The 16,111-nt window shown below is 37.4% G+C and overlaps 1 protein-coding gene across 11 annotated transcripts in view; it reads left to right on the top strand.

The window, feature by feature from the left end:
- AKAP13 (A-kinase anchoring protein 13) overlaps nt 1-16,111 on the top strand; it is a 340,842-nt gene that overhangs the window by 244,245 nt on the left and 80,486 nt on the right. For all 11 annotated transcript variants that reach the window (XM_079914830.1, XM_079914822.1, XM_079914829.1 and 8 more), the window contains 2 exons: nt 3,360-3,435; nt 8,530-8,666. In XM_079914830.1, the coding sequence (XP_079770956.1) occupies nt 3,360-3,435; nt 8,530-8,666 (213 nt within the window). The remainder of the gene's footprint in view (nt 1-3,359; nt 3,436-8,529; nt 8,667-16,111) is intronic.

The raw sequence follows: 16,111 nt of genomic DNA, 5'->3' as shown, positions 1-16,111 counted from the left end.
ATTTCAGTCTGCTTGTCTGCTGATGGGTGGGGCTGGGTCCCTCCCTGTTGGTTGTTTGGCCTGAGGCAACCCAACACTGGAGCCTACCTGGCCTCTTTGGTTGGGCTAATGGCAGACTCTGGGAGGGCTCACGCCAAGGAGTACTTTCCAGAACTTCTGCTGCCAGTGTCCTTGTCCTCACGGTGAGCCACAGCCACCCCCGTCTCTGCAGCAGACCCTCCAACACTAACAAGTAAGTCTGGTTCAGTCTCCTATGGGGTCACTGCTCCTTCCCCTGGGTCCCGATGCACACACCACTTTGTGTGTGCCCTCCATGAGTGGAGTCTCTGATTCCCCCAGTCCTGTCCAAGTCCTGCAGTCAAGTCCTGCTACCCTTCAAAGTCTGATTCTCTAGGAATTCCTCCTCCCGTTGCCGGACCCCCAGGTTGGGAAGCCTGATGTGGGGCTCATAACCTTCAGTCCAGTGGGTGGAATTCTGTGGTATAAGTGTTATCCAGTTTGTGAGTCACCCAGCAGTTATGGGATTTGACTTTATTGATTGTGCCCCTCCTACTGTCTCATTATGGCTTCTCCTTTGTCTTTGGATGTGGGGTATGTTTTTTGGTGAGTTCCAGTGTCTTCCTGTCGATGATTGTTCAGCAGTTAGTTGTGATTTCGGTGCTCTCACAAGAGGGAATGAGCGCACGTCCTTTTACTCCGCCATCCTGAACCAATCTCCCAAAAAAGCTTTTATATATAGTAAGTCTTGAGATCAAGTAGTGATGAATTGGGGAGAATTAACATTTAACAGAATTGAGTTTTCTGATCTATGAACATGGTGTCTCTATTTAAGCCTGCTTTAATTTTTCTCAGTAGTGTTTTGCAGTGTTTAGAGTACAGGTATTACTCATATTTTATTAAATTTATGCCTGATTATTTTATATTTCTTGATGCTATTGTAAATTGTATTACTTTTGTTTTTAACTTTAATTTTTAATTGTTCACTCCTAATATATAGGACTAGTGTTAATTTTTTTTTTGTACATTGACTTTATAACCTTCAGCTTTGCTAAACTCGTTTATTCTAGTAGCATTTTTGTAGATTCCTTGAGATTTTCTCCATAGATAATCATGCCATCTATGAATAAAGTAGTAACTACTTCTATTCTACATCTGTGCATTTTATTTCTTTTTCTGCTTTACTGCATTGGCTAGAACCTGTACCTATTGAATAACAGTGCTGAGAGTGGACATTCTTGCCTTGTTTTTGATCTCAGAGTGAAGTATCAGGATTTTTTAAATAGATGCCCTTTATCAGGTTGAGGAATTTCCTTTCTGTTTTCAGTGTTCTATGAGTTTTAGATGTTGAATTTTGCCAAATTCTTTTCTGCATCTCTTGATAATCATTAGTTTGTGAGAGGTTTTGGTCTATTAATAAATTGATTTTCAAATGTTAAACCAACCTTGCTTTTCTGGGATGAATTTGGTCACGATGTTTATCTTTTTTCTATATTGCTGGATTCAGTTTCCTAATTTTTGTTCAGGATTTTTTCGTCTATGTTCCTGAGGATATTGATTTATAATTTTCTTACGTCTTTGTCTAGTTTTGGTGTCAGGGTAATGCTGGGCTTATAAAATGAGCTGTATATTGTTCCCTCCTCTTTTGTTTTCCTTAGGAGTTTGTGTAGAATTGCTATTATTTCTTCCTTAAATGTATGGTGCCATTTACCTTTGAAGTCATCTGGGCCTGGAGTTTTCCTTACAGGAAAGTTTTAAACTATGTATTCAATGTCTTTAATAGAATAAGGGTGTACAGATTATCTGTATCTTTTTGAAAGAATTTTGGTAGTTTGTGTCTTTCATGAAATGCTTCCATTTCATCTAACTTGTTGTATTTCTTGTTCGTAATATTGATATTTCCCTATCATCCTTTCAGTGTCTGTAGGATCTTTAGTGATGTCCCCCTTTAAATTCTTGATACTGGTAATTTTTAACTTAGAATTCTTTTCTGGTCTATCTAGTTAAAGTTTTACTGATATCAGTAAACTGATCTTCTAAGGATCCAGCTTTTGATCTTATTGATTTTATTTTTCTGTTTTCTCTTTCACTGATTTCTGCTCTTTGTTTTACTCATCATGTTTGCTTTGTGTTAATTTTGCTAAGTTCTTAAGGTGGAAGCCTAGATCACTGATTTGAGACATTCCTTTTCTAAAACAAGGATTTAATATTATAAATTTTGCTCTAGGCATTATTTTGGCTGTATCTCACAAATTTTCATATGTGGTATTTCTATTTTTATTCAGCTTGAAATATTTTCTGATATTTAATGTTTCCTTAAGATTTCTTTTTAGAAGTTTTTTTTTAAATTTTTTTAAATATTGTGTTTTTCCAGATATCTTTTTGATTTTGGTTTCTAATTTGATATTGTTATGGTCAAAGAGCATGTTTAATATGATTTTAATCCTCAAATTTGAGACTTGTGTTATACGACAGAATATATTCTATCTTGGTGAACATACCATGTGCATTTGAAAAGAATGTTGGGTAAAAGGCTCAGTATATGTTGATTAAATCAAATTGGTTGATGATGTTTTCCAAGTTCTTTATGTATATTCTTGCAGATTTTGTGTCTACCTGTTTTATCAATTACTGAGAGAGGGCTGTTGAAATCTCTAATGGTAGTTTTAAAAATTACATTATTTTTAATCTAATGAAAGTGGAAAGTTATAATGTTAAGATGGTTTGGAGTTGTAAAGGCTAAATTTAAAAAAAATGGTTTAAGGCGGGTGTATGTGCTTCTTAATATGCTTTAGAATCACATAGGTTTGTATTCCATTCCCAGTCCTGCCATTTATTACCTTAGCAACTCCTCCAAGCGTAGCTGTTCTTTGGATAGAGATATTACAAACTTCTTGGAGCTAGTGTGGGGATTAAATGCAATAATATATGTAGAATTCTTAACCTGATGCCCAACATACAGTAATTCTTGAACAAATAGGAATTATTTTTGCATTTTCTGAGTTGCAACCTAGGATGTGGAATGCATATTTCAATATTTGATCCTTTTCACCTGTTAACTTATTTTTCTTTTTTATTTCACCATTGGCCTGCACCATGATCTTCCTCTTTGTATATCTTTTTTCCTTTTGTTTTTATATGCCTAACTTTTACTGACAGTTTCTTTAGAGTCTTAATTGAGTATAGATTGCCTTGTTGTGTTGTGAAAAAGGTTTTTTCTTGACATAATTTTACCCACTTTGCAATAAAATATTAAAGAAAAAGATAGGAGTGTTGGTGTGGTAGATATACTTGCAACAGCTGTATAAACATCCCACACTACTTCACCGTCTGAAGGTCAATCTCTTTTTCTTTTTCTTCAGATAAACCGAGAAAGTTGGTGTACCATTGAGCCATGCCCAGATGCAGCATCTCTCTTGGCTCCGACGCAGAGCGCAGGTACGCGGGGATTCTCCAACTTCCAATTTGCTTGAATAACTCATCCAAAATGTCCATTTTCTAGAGCCACATTCCCACTCTAATAACAGATTGTTTGATTTCAAGGTCTGTCCTTCATGAGCATTAATGGGATAAATCAGAAGGAGGGGTGTATGTGATTTGGGTTTGTAGGCATTTTGTCTCACAGTTGAAAATGAACACGTAATTACCTAAATTTCACTTCAGTATTAAGTTTTCACATGTGGCTTTATGATTTATTAATTCATCTGTGAAGGCGTATGTGCTGTGCATATATGTACATGTGATAAAGGTTTCTTATTATGGTAAAACTATAAATATGTATTATTAAGGACTAATCCTGGGGCTCTCGATTTTGGTTGTACATTGAAATTACCTAGGGAGCTTTAAAAATGTAGTGATCTCTGGGTCCTGCCCCTAGGGATTCTGATTTAATTGGGCTGGGGTGTGGTCTGGGCATCAGAATCTTTAAAAGCTCCCTTGGTTCCTCTGCTTTGTAGCCAAGATTGAGAGCCATAATCTTTGGAAGTATTGTCAGCAATTGAGTCTTTCCTTAAGCACCCATGAGGTATTAGTAACATTGGATGAGGGTAAAATTCTCTTAAGACCTTGCTGGTTAATGACACAGCACATGATCTGTGGTTAGTTAGGAATCCCAACTTTTTATCCAAGTTTAGCCACTAATTCACTGTGACGTAAGGTACGTTCCCTAATGTCTATGTGCTCTATTGTCTTCCATCCCTAAAGCCTTACTGGCCTTTCTTAAGGGAAGAGTCCGAATGACCTGGTGAGTAACTGAAGTCTCTGTGCCTGTTCTTGCAGCTGGTAATTTGCATTTTGGGCTCTTGAGTCGACTTTACCCAACAAAACCTCTGTTAACCTGTCCAGTTTTCACTGACCTGCTTTAAAAATTACCAAGTTTTCATTTACTGGTCTTTTAGAGACAGTTTAGCTGTGGATGTCCTGCAGTAGTATTAAATTTAAAGACAGATGGTTCAAATCCTCTATCTCCAGAGAAGTTTCCTACTGATTCTCAGTCCTCTGACTTTGCTCCAAAGGAAGTGTCACAACAAATATGAAAAGTTTTTTTCTGTTTTTCTCTCACGTGGAAAAAGAGGTTAAAGGATATTATTATGCTGTAGTTGTGTTTCGGGTCTCCGAATATTATAAGACTGACCTTGTTCACAGATGTAACTTACATTTTCCCTATCTCTCCCCCTAGAATCTTCTACTTAAAAGTATAGTACTTACTGTGTTTTGGTTCTTTAAGCTGTTTGGGGCTTTTTCTAAAAGTGTAATTACTCTCAACCACTCAGGCAGTGAAATTGTCTGCTATGTAGAGGTTGCCTCATAATTTGAATATTCACAGGAAGTTTCTTCACATGCTGCAGTTTATTTTACTCATTTAAGGAAATGTATTTTGAACCCCTGAGCATTTTCCCCAGGGCATAATCTTGACCTTCTCCATACCCCAGCCCCCAAAAGACTTTGGTTTTTTTAGAGTGATTCTTTTTAAACTTCAGTTTATCAAAACCCAATATCTGGATTATGCTTCTGAACTTCAGACCTGAGATTTTTATTTTAGGCATATTGTTTTGTGAATTCTAGGTACTTTCAGTCATGTAGGTTTCTTTCTTTTACTTTTAAACACAGCTCAAGAGAGCAATAGTGTTAGACTAAATAAGGTAGTAACATTTAAAATCACTTTGTATACTCTTCAATCCAGGATAAATGCAAACCTATTTAAATAGGAATAAATACAGATGTGTTATGATTAACATGGTTCAGCAAAGCCCAGTGAGTGGGCTGCTGGTAAGTTTTCCTACCCTTCCCCAACTATAATTTGTTTACATATGTATAATTGAAACCTCAAAGACTAGATAGCACTTTAAAAGTGCACATTTTGTTAGCTTTTAAAAAGCTAGTGGCTCCGGACACAAAAGTTATAGACAGATTTATATATGGGTCATAAAATGGGGTTGGCCCACCTCAAGGTGTAATGTCCTTACTGGATACTTGTCAAATCACACATTACAGGTTAATGAAGCCTTAGCTCCATTAGGCATGTTTATCGCATGCCTGCTGTGTACTCAGGGGCGGAGTTCTGGTTACTATATATATAAATTATTTCTCACCATCCCTACAACTATGTTAGGGAGGTACAAATCATCCCATTTCATGGGTATGGAAATGGAGACTTAGAGGGTCAAATTCCTTCTTGCCTGGGATCTTTTTGCTATAAGTATTCGGATCCAGATTTGAGCCACATCAACCTCACTCTGAAACCAATGATCATTCATTCCTGTTTATACCTTTGTTTGCTGCTCCACTTTATTCCTTAGGAAGGGGGGCATGTAAGAAGAAAGGAAAGATTTTATCCATTTTGAAAACTTGTCAACACATGTGAAATGGGGTATAGATTAGCTCTGCCTTAGGGTCCCCCCACTTCCATTTGTGGGGTTTCATAATGGCTTAAGGTCCTTTTCTCTCCCTTGTTCCTCGTTTTCATAGTCTTCCCTCCGCCCCAGCTCACCAACCAACATTGTATCACAGCAGCAGATTCTCATCCCAGACTTGGTTTGTGGTCCCTTGTAGTGCTGGCTTGGATTTATTTTCTGGGTGAGGTATTCCTACCAAGGCTGAGTCCGGATCTTCCCCGTGGATTTTCCATTAGAATGTCTTAAGCTGCTCTGTTTTCCAGGTCTGGAATTGGGACGTGGTCTGTTTGACTGCCAGCTGGACAGCTAGCACCTTAGCATAGTTGCTGCGGCAGCCCTTTCTTTCCTTGGCCAGTCCCCCTATTTTCCCCTCATCCATGGAGTGGAGTTTTTGATTTTTCCAAGTGGGGAAAAGGTGTGGGGGGAACAAGTAGAAAATCACAGCCACCAGCTCCGCCTAAGTTAGTACATACTCTGGGATGTGGGAAAAAAGGGACCAGAACTCCAGAATCCCCATGATTTCCAGTCTTCAAAAGGCAAGGCTGTTCCCATTAACTAACACACTCAGAAATAGTTTGGACCAAGACTGAAATGGACCAAGGTAATTTTTTCTTTAACTGAAACATTTTCAGATTAATCTGCGGGCCGTGCCTTTATTCCTATGGCATCCTTTCTGTACTTCTGTGTTGAAATTACCTCTTAATATATTCATTTCTACTACAAAATTGTAAACTACTCCCCCCCTCCACATAGACACAAACATCAGGCATCTCTTTTTATTTGGATAATTCCCAGTACCTAGTCAAATGCCTAACTAATAGAAAAGGTAATTTTATTGACAAGTGATTCATGACCTGTATCAGTGCAGCGCCTCTTTGACCCTTCCTCTAAGATTCCTGGCTAATGCAGGGCAAATTATTTATTGATTGATGATCAGTTATTAGTTAATTTAGATAAGAAAAATTTCCTCTTCTCATTATCTCTGAACACAGACCTGTACACACACACACACACACACACACACACACACACACACACACACACACAACACACACACACACACTTATTGTCTAAGCATAGACTATAAGAATTAAAAGACACATTAGGGGTCGTCTAGTTCAGTCTCCACTTCCACTTCTGCGCAGACAGCTTTTTCGAAATGTCTTGCCACGGTCACTCAGCCTTTGCTCCAGCCCTTCTGGTGAACGAGCCTCATGACTTTATAAGGCTGCCAGCCTATGGCCCGAAGCCCCGTTATAGTGAAGCTCTGGCTTCCACTTGGCAGGCTTTGTTCTCCCTCCTGAATGGCACAGGGCAAATCTGCAGCCATCCTCAGACACATTTTCTTCAAGCTCCTCTGCAACCTGAATGTATCCCAGGTGTTTCCACTCATGGTGACCTCATTACCATGCATGCATTTTTGTTTATCAGTGTTTTAATTTAATTTATCAATATTTAGGAACAAACACAACCGTATAGGTGCAGTGTTGGTGGCACATACTGGCCAGACTGTCCCCATTTTGGATTTGGGTGCATTGTCTATTAATAGAGCCTAAAACCATTAGTATTTGTTTGTTTTGCCATAACCTTGTATTGTGAACTCCTCTTGAATTTGCTTTCAAGCAAAACCTCCAGGTAGAGTTCTCATGAACTGCTAGGTAGCCAGGTTATCTACTCTCTCCCTCATCACTTAGTGTCACCTGCAGGTTTGATAAACATACGTTTGTTTTTCCAAATCATGCTTAATGCTAACTAGAATGGAAACGCTTCATTCTTCAAAACTTCTTGAAGGAGGTTGATGTCTTACTTGGTTTCACCATGTACACAGAGATATTTTTATCTCTGTTGTTATCAGGTCACATGTCCTTTTTGTTTACAGAGTTAAAGAAGAGAGTGAGTTAAATACTTTGCTAATTTAAGCATACAAATCTTTAGAATCCCTAGATGTACCAATGTAATATTTCTATCAAGGCCCTCTCTGTCTGGTTCACCAGAGTCCACATCCTAGTTGTTGAACTGAAAACAGATTCTAGATTATATATTTTTCTTCATCACATTATTCATCCAATGTCAGATCTATTAAAGGTAGGAGAATTTAAATAGTTATATTTCTGTTATTGCTTAATAGAACCCGTGAGTTTAATACACAGGTATGTTTTATTAGTTATGCTCCCCCTTTGTCTTTTATCTCGGTATTTTGATAAAGTAACAAGTTTCCAGAAAGAACTTAAGTCTCAAAAACAGAAATTGCCCACAAATCCTATCACATAGTTTCCTAATAAGGAACTTCTGATTCTGGTAGCAAAAGAAATAAATTCTATAACTACCAGGAGGAAAAGATCATTATTTAAATACATAGGTGGAATTATGGTTCTAAATCATCGTTTTATCTGTACCTGTACCTGTGGTTTACATGACAAACTCATGGTTGTACCTGTGGTTTACATGACAAACTCATGGTTGTCCTGTAGTAACTGTATCAACTGAGAATTGAAAGCTACTAATTCGACTGTGTCCTTTACAGCTTCTTAGTATGAGGAGGGAGGGAGATTCATCAGCTGGTTGATTTAAAAGGCTGGAATGAAAAGAAACTGATTTTTTTTTTTAAAGCAGTGGTTGAATAAATTTTGTTTTTCAGAATGTGATAACTTCCTGGATGTTGGATTGGGCAGAGAGTGTGCCTCAAAACAAGGTGTCCTTAAAAGAGAATCTGGAAGTGATTCTGACCTCTTTCACTCACCCAGTGAAGAAGTGGACAGCATTATCTTCTCCAAGGTACTGTTGTACTCAGTGTGTGACTCCTGCTAGTAAGATGTGACTCCTACTAGCCTTACAGGGCTTCTCTTCAGGTCTTAGAGAAGTGTAAATGCCCACTTTCAGAGAATGAAGCTCCAGGTTGCCAGGCCTTAGAAAGAGGCCTTGGCCACTTTATTTTCTGTAGAATCATGGCTGGTTACGTACAGGTTTTGAAGCTCACATTGAAGCCTAAAGAAATGGAAGTTCCTTTATTGTGAATTAAATCAGATGACAGTGAATACTTCTCAGGGGGCAGGAAGGAACCACAGCTCAGACTGTATGACGTCATGTGTATAAACTAACCACAGAGCCTTCTGATTGATGTGTTTAGGCCTGAAGCTCGCTGCTGAGCTTGGTAATGTCACCCGTCCTCATGGAGCCTGCTTAATTGGAAGTTTCTAGAGCTCTGCTCAGGAATCCAAGCTTTCTCACTAGTGAAAAGCCAAGCCCATCCACATGAATCACCTCGTGTTTTCATATAATTTGAAGCTCTGAGAGAGTGTGTGTGTGTGTTGGGGGGGGGGGGTTGTTGCATTCTTTTGCTTATGTTTGTATCTGGTTGCAGCAAGGTTGGTTTTGTCTCCTAAGAAGAATAGAGGCCTTTCCCACAGCAGGATCAGCAAATGGTACTCAGTTATATGCCACAAGTGCTTGTCTTTATAATAGAGGGTGGTTGAGGGGGCAGAAACATGGCAGCTGTGCAGACGCCTTTGTGAGGGTTCACGATGACTTTGGAGAAGTGATGAGAACAGTTGGGGTTAGTGGCTGCTTAGGTTCTCCAAGCGTGATGATGCTGGGTTTAAAAGTTACACTAGAAGAAGGCTTACCGTTCTGGGAGTCTGGTCTGGAATGTATTTAAGCCTCTGTGCATTTACTTTCACTTTCCCTTCATTTTTGCTCAGCGGCTCTCGTATGCCCGCTTGGCCTCCCCTCACCCTTTTCCTCGTTCCTTTTCCTTGTGGTCATTGTCTTCCAGAGGGCCTTGGAAAGACTCATGGCATTGTTAGTCATAGAAGGGATTCTGTAAAGTAAAAAGTCCACACAACTTGGAGGATCTGTCCTTCTCCGAAGTTATTTAGGGAGAGGGACACCAATATGATCTTTTTTTTTTTTTTTTTTTTTTAACCAACAGAATTTAGGTAATTTCCACTGTGATTTTGAGGTTTTCATTGTAAGGACTCCTAAAGTGTCCACCTCCCCTCAAGGGGAATACCATTCCGAAGGTGCATGTCTTTAAAAATGTATTGCTTTTGTCCGAGATAAATAAATTAGATAATCTCTCTAAGTTCCAGCTTTAAAATAGTCATCAGTAATCACTGAAGCTGGGTCATGGATACATGAGGATTTGTTAAACATTTATATATGTGTGAAAATTTTCTTACTAAGAAATTTTTAACAAATTGCAAAGTCTCCATTAAGAAATAATTGCTTGAACCTCCTAGGTGCGTGACAGCTTGCCCTGGGCGTTACCATCTCTGCAGAATGATAGTTATTTCTGGTTACTAAATTGAATGATTTTCCTAGCTAAGGGGAATTAGAATTTACTACATTTTACCTAATTATTCGAACTGCCAAAAGCACTTAGGAGATTGTTCATACAAATGGCCAGTGCTAGATTTGGCAGTTTTTTCAGGATGACTGGACAGATACAATTTTTAAAGGTTGAAGCATACCCTGAATAAACTTTGACCAACATTTCATACTGGGGTGCCTCAGGAAGTCGAGAAATGGCGAATGCACTTTCACCTCTTCATGCTGACAGAAGAATGTCTGATGGCCTGGGGTGAGATTTGGAGGGTCCTTCCTCTTAGTGTCTCCGCTCTACCACTGTTGTTAGTGACAGAGAGGTTTTGCAATAATGTTTTCTCTAGCATTCATAAAACCCAGGGTTTACATGTGACGGGAAAAGGAGACAGACAGACTCATGTGTACAAGATGCTTACTTTATACTAGGCACTGAACAGAATTTTTAAAGTATGTGGTCACATTTCATGCTCCCAGCAACCCTGCAAGGTGGGTGGTTTTATCTTCATTATACTCCTGAGGAAATAGAGGCTCTGATTGGTAAAGAAGTTTACTCAAAATTACTCAGCTGGTAAGTAACAAAATTGAGATTTGTACGTAGCCCTAACTCTGAAATCTGTTCATTTTCTGTTATTTTGCTCTCAACCTCCAGACACCTGCTTTAATAACCAGTGCTTTATATAGAAGCATGGCAGTGGCAGACAGGCCATCAGCTACTTCCTTAAAAGCCTTCCTCTGTGGTCATCCACACAACATGTACTGTGAAACATCAGACTGTCCCAGAGCTTCTTCTCAGGCTCCAGCCCTCCCACTCTCCCTTCTCCAAAAAATAATCTGTAGGCAAGGCATTGCAACATCCTTTTCTGCGAACCATGAGTGGTGCATTAGGTCACTTCCTGCAGCCACTTGTGTGACTCTGGCCTTAACAGAGGTCTCTTTAACATTAGCCTGCGATGTTTGTCAGAACTTTCCACTTAATCTTATGTTTCCACTCAGTATGCCTGCCTCCTGGCAAGTATGACTCTTTGGTGAGTGTTGCGAGCTTCATGTTTATTCTTATGGATATTTGCTCGTTTCTAAGTTCTTTTTTTCCATAGATCAACAGCATAAAATTTAAATTTTGTTTTTAACGTGAGAAGAAATCCTAGGATGCTTTCTGGCACTAGCTAAGAAAGAAAAGTGTGATCATAAAATACACGATCTGGGCCACTCTGTTATCCAAAAGGATAATTGAAAGCCACAGAAAATACTGATAGTTGCTGCCTCTTTTCCCAGAGATAAAGTAAAGCCCTTACACCTTGTTTTTTCCTCCAAGTTATAAGACATATCCACAATTAAGAAAATCAAAGTAACTCCCCTAAGATGCTAACCCTTAAAGGAAAATCCTTTATTTTATATTGCTGTAGTTTGCTCTCAAGTACTTAAACACCAAGCCAAAAATTTACCTTTTATTTTAAACTTTTAAAGTAAATATGTTTACAGAATCCAAATTAGAAAAACTATAATCACTTATGAATAAGTATTGAAATTATTGTAATTTCAGAACTGTGAAGCAGGGCTGATGCTTGCTATCAGATACTTAAATAAAGTATTGTACATAAATGGATTAAGTGATTGGCATACATTAGGATTTTAAAATATGAGCTTTTATTTTCAAGGCACATGGCAGAGTGTCCTGTGTATAATATAATAGATAATAATTTATAAGTATTTGACGAGTAAGTGAATGAAAATTAAAGGACTAGTATTTTGGCAATATTAAGCATGATTCCTTCAGGTGTAGTAATAAGATATAAACTGCATAGCTATTTCTATATTTCTATGTATATAAGTGTATATAATGTTTACACCTCTCTATATACATATCTATATCATACCTATATGGTGTGACACTGGTTAAGAAAGCCAGTCAGGCATTTTTTTCGCCAACATTTTATTTTAAAAATTCTGAAACAGAAAAGTTAGAAGAATCGTGCAGTGAACATCCACCACCTAAATTCTGCAATTAACTTTTTATTACATTTGCTTTGTTACATAGTTATGCATCTGTCTCTCATTCTTCCACCTACCAGTTCATCTAATTTCTTTGATGCGCTTCAAAATAACTTACAGATATCAATACACTTCACCCCTAAATACTTAGAATTCAGTATTTGTTTATAGGGTTGTTGTTTTTTGTTTTTTTATAAAATTTACATACAATGAAGTATGCAGTCTCAAGAGTACCATTCAGTGACTTCCCCCCCAACTTTATTGAGTTACAATCGACAAATAAAAATCATATATATTTGAGGTGTATGACATGTTGTTTATATATATATATAAATAAACACACATATATATGATACTTACATACATATTACATACATACATTGTGAAGTGATTACCACAATCAGGCTAACTAACATATCTGTCACCTCACGTAGTTACTTTTTATGTGTGTGGAGAAAACACTTGAGATTTACTTTCTTGGCAGATTTCAAGGATACAGTACCTTATTATTAACTATAGTGACCATAGTGTATATTAGGTCTCCAGAACTTACTCATCTCATAACTGAAAGTATGTTCCCTTTGACTAACATCTTCCCATTCCCCCCACCCCTCCAGCCCCTGGTAACCACCATTATACTCCCTGTTACTATGAGTTTGACGTTTTTAGATTTCACATTTAAGTGAGATCGTGCAGTATTTGTCTTTCTGTGTCTGGCTTATTTCACTTAACATGATGCCCTCAGGATGCATCCATGTTATCGCAAATGGCAGGATTTCCTTCTTTTTCAAGGCTGAATAATTCTATATCCATTCATCTGTCATTGGATACTTAGGATATTTCCATATGTTGGCTACTGTCAATAATGCTGCTTTGAACATGGGAGTGCACATATCTCTTCAAGACAGTGACTTTATTTCCTTTGGATATATACCCAGATGTGGGATTGCTGGATCATATATGGCAGTTAGTCCTGCCTTTAATTTTTTGAGGAACCTCCATACTGTTTTCCATAACAGCTCTACCTCAGTGACCTTTGATTAATGCATTCACCCATCTTTGTAACCTAAATGCCCATAAGGATATATCACTTTGGAAAGTTTTCTCATGCCCCTTCCCAGTCTGTCTCCTCTCTAACCCACTAGAGGCAGCAACCGTTCTAATTTTTTTCTACCACAGGTTAATTTTTCCTATTTCAGAACTTCATATAAATGAAATATAAATATTATCATTCCTCTTAGATGAATACCCAGGAGTGGAATTTCTGGATCATATCGTAAGTGTAGGTTTAGTTTTATAAGAAATTGCCAGACCCTTTTCCAAAGTGGTTGTACCATTTTTTATTCTCAACAGCAAGAATGAGAATTATAGTGGCACCACGTCCTTAGCAACATGTATAATTGTTTTGTTTTGCTTTGACTGTAGCATTTCTGGTGTGCATGTAGTGGTAGCTCACTGTGTTTCTGATTTGCTTTTCCTTGATACCTAATGATTATGTTAAACACATTTTCATGTGTTTATTGGCCACTTATGTGTATCTTCCTTTATGGAATGTCTGTTCATCTCTTTTGCCCATTAAAAAAATTAGATCGTTTATCTTTTTGTTGTTGAGAAGTAGAAATTCTATATATGTATCCTGGATACCAGTCCTTTGTTAGATTTACATTTTGAAAATATTTTCTTCCACTCTGTGGCTACCTGTTCACTTTGATAATGCTGTCTTGATGAACTGAATTTTTAAATTTTTGATGAAGTGTAACTTATCACATTTTTATAGTATTGCTACCTGTGTCCTATCTTGTTATTGATTTGTCTGCCCCCAGCTGCGGTAACAGCTCTGTAGTTTTTAGCAATAGGATTGAATCCTAGCTGTACCTAGAATCACCTGGAGAGCTTGAAGAAGAAGAAGAAGGGAAAAAAACAAAGACAAAGAAAAAAAGTCTGGCCCTTACTCCAGATCAGTTAAATTAGAAACTTGAGTTTATTATGTAACCTCACTGAGCTTCAGTTTTCTCATCTATAAAATGGGAATAAGAATAGCTACTAAAGGAAATAGTTGTGAGGATTAAAAGAAATCATACATCGAAATCACTTAGTATAGAGCCCCACACATGGTGAGTATCCAGTAAATAATTATTATTCAAATTTATGTAATAGTTATACTGCACATATATTTAAGTAATAGATTCTCTCAAGCTTTATATAAAAATCATCATTTGTTTTGGACTTTTACATTAACTTTTGTTTATGTAATTATTTTGTAATTTCATTCTCTCTAGTTTATTTGGCCTTAAATTAAGCAAAACCCAAGTACCCTTGGGTCACTCTGTTGGACTCAGGCCCTGCCCCTGAAGCCAGAACTGTCTGTTTAAGGCTAGTGTTGGAAAGACCAGCCGCTCTCACACCTTTGTAGTGCTCAGAGGGCATTCTCTCTGAGGCCTATTGGGTTTTTCTAGCCTGATAACCATTTGCAGATTTTCAAAATTTTATAAACCCCAAGGAGAGAGAAGCTGATGGTAGAGATGATAGTTTTTTGTGTGTGTTCCCGTCCTCCTATATGCAGGAGGGAAACCCAATTATGAATACTCAAGAGAGGAAGGATTTGTGTGTCAGTCTCAGGTAGACTTGGTCTTAGTTTCCCTAGCATACATACGTGACTCCCAACCACCCCTTCTCTCCTGTTTCCACCTTTTAACATCTCTTCTACTTCTCTGCCCTAACCCAGTCTTAATACTCATCACAATTGTTTTGGCTGTTTGTTTATAAGAATGAAAATATATATGTACATATATTTCATTCTTATATATATTTATATATAAATGCGTAAGTATTCATATAAATATATATTTATATTACGTATATATATATATATATATAGGACTTGGGATATTATTCTTGATTGTCTGGAGGAATGGCAGCATGGGATCAGTTTAACTAGTACATTTGATTTACATGGATTCAAATCTAAGTTTTAAAAAATGTGTTAGTTTAATTGATCCCATGGCACCATTCCTCCAGACAATCAGGAATAATTTCCTAAGTCTTGAAAGTCGTTTAATTAGCAGACATTTTAAGAGAAAAGACCTCTCTGAAGAAAGACTGACAACTCAAAAACTCTTAAGAGGAGCTTCAACTATTAGGCATGGAACATTCTGTCTGTGTCAGAAGCCATAATTTTTCTCCGTTTCTAATATATATAAATGAAAAAACAGCATCCCCCCAATCTGGTACTTTTTTGAGGAGGGAGGAAAATGGTGGAAGTAGTAGTTCTCACATCTGTTATTTGGCAGACATCTCTAGAAACTTTAGCACTAACAAATTCAGGGACTGGAAAGGGAACATTGCAAAAACAGTTCAAAAGTTTTAAAAACCTGCTTTCCTTCTTTCCTCTGTTATCCATGATTTAAATGGACAATACTTTTCAACAGACCTTATATTAATTTCTAACCTTTAGATCTAAAGATCATCATGTGACTTATCCATAGACACATACCTAGCTGTAGAAAGGCTACGACCATACTCTGGGTTTGATTTCTCATTACACCACTGACTACTTTCTAGTCTGCAAAGGTAGTGTAAAGATGTGATGAAGTTGGGAAATTCTTTTGAGAATGCTAAGAAAAACTTGGAGAAAAGTAGTTTAGAGCCTTCTTTAGATTCAGTCTAAAGTTAAAACCATTTGCCTCAGTACTTAATAAATGAGCTCAGTCTTAATTTCTGTATTTGTCCTGTTTTTCCCTTTTCAGATAATAACTGCTAGCTCACAAAAATTCTTGAGTGTAAGAATATTATACTGTGTGAACCTGATTCTTAAATCAGGATCAGGAATGCAAAACTAAAGAAATCACGTGTTACTATGAAAAAACTCCCAGGTCTTTTATTCTGTGTTTTTTGTTTTTTAAAAACTC

Source organism: Stenella coeruleoalba (assembly GCF_951394435.1).
Source record: "Stenella coeruleoalba genome assembly, chromosome: 2".
Lineage (NCBI taxonomy): Eukaryota > Metazoa > Chordata > Mammalia > Artiodactyla > Delphinidae > Stenella > Stenella coeruleoalba.
Note: the sequence above shows the minus strand (reverse complement) of the source record. Positions and strands in the feature narration are given on the sequence as shown.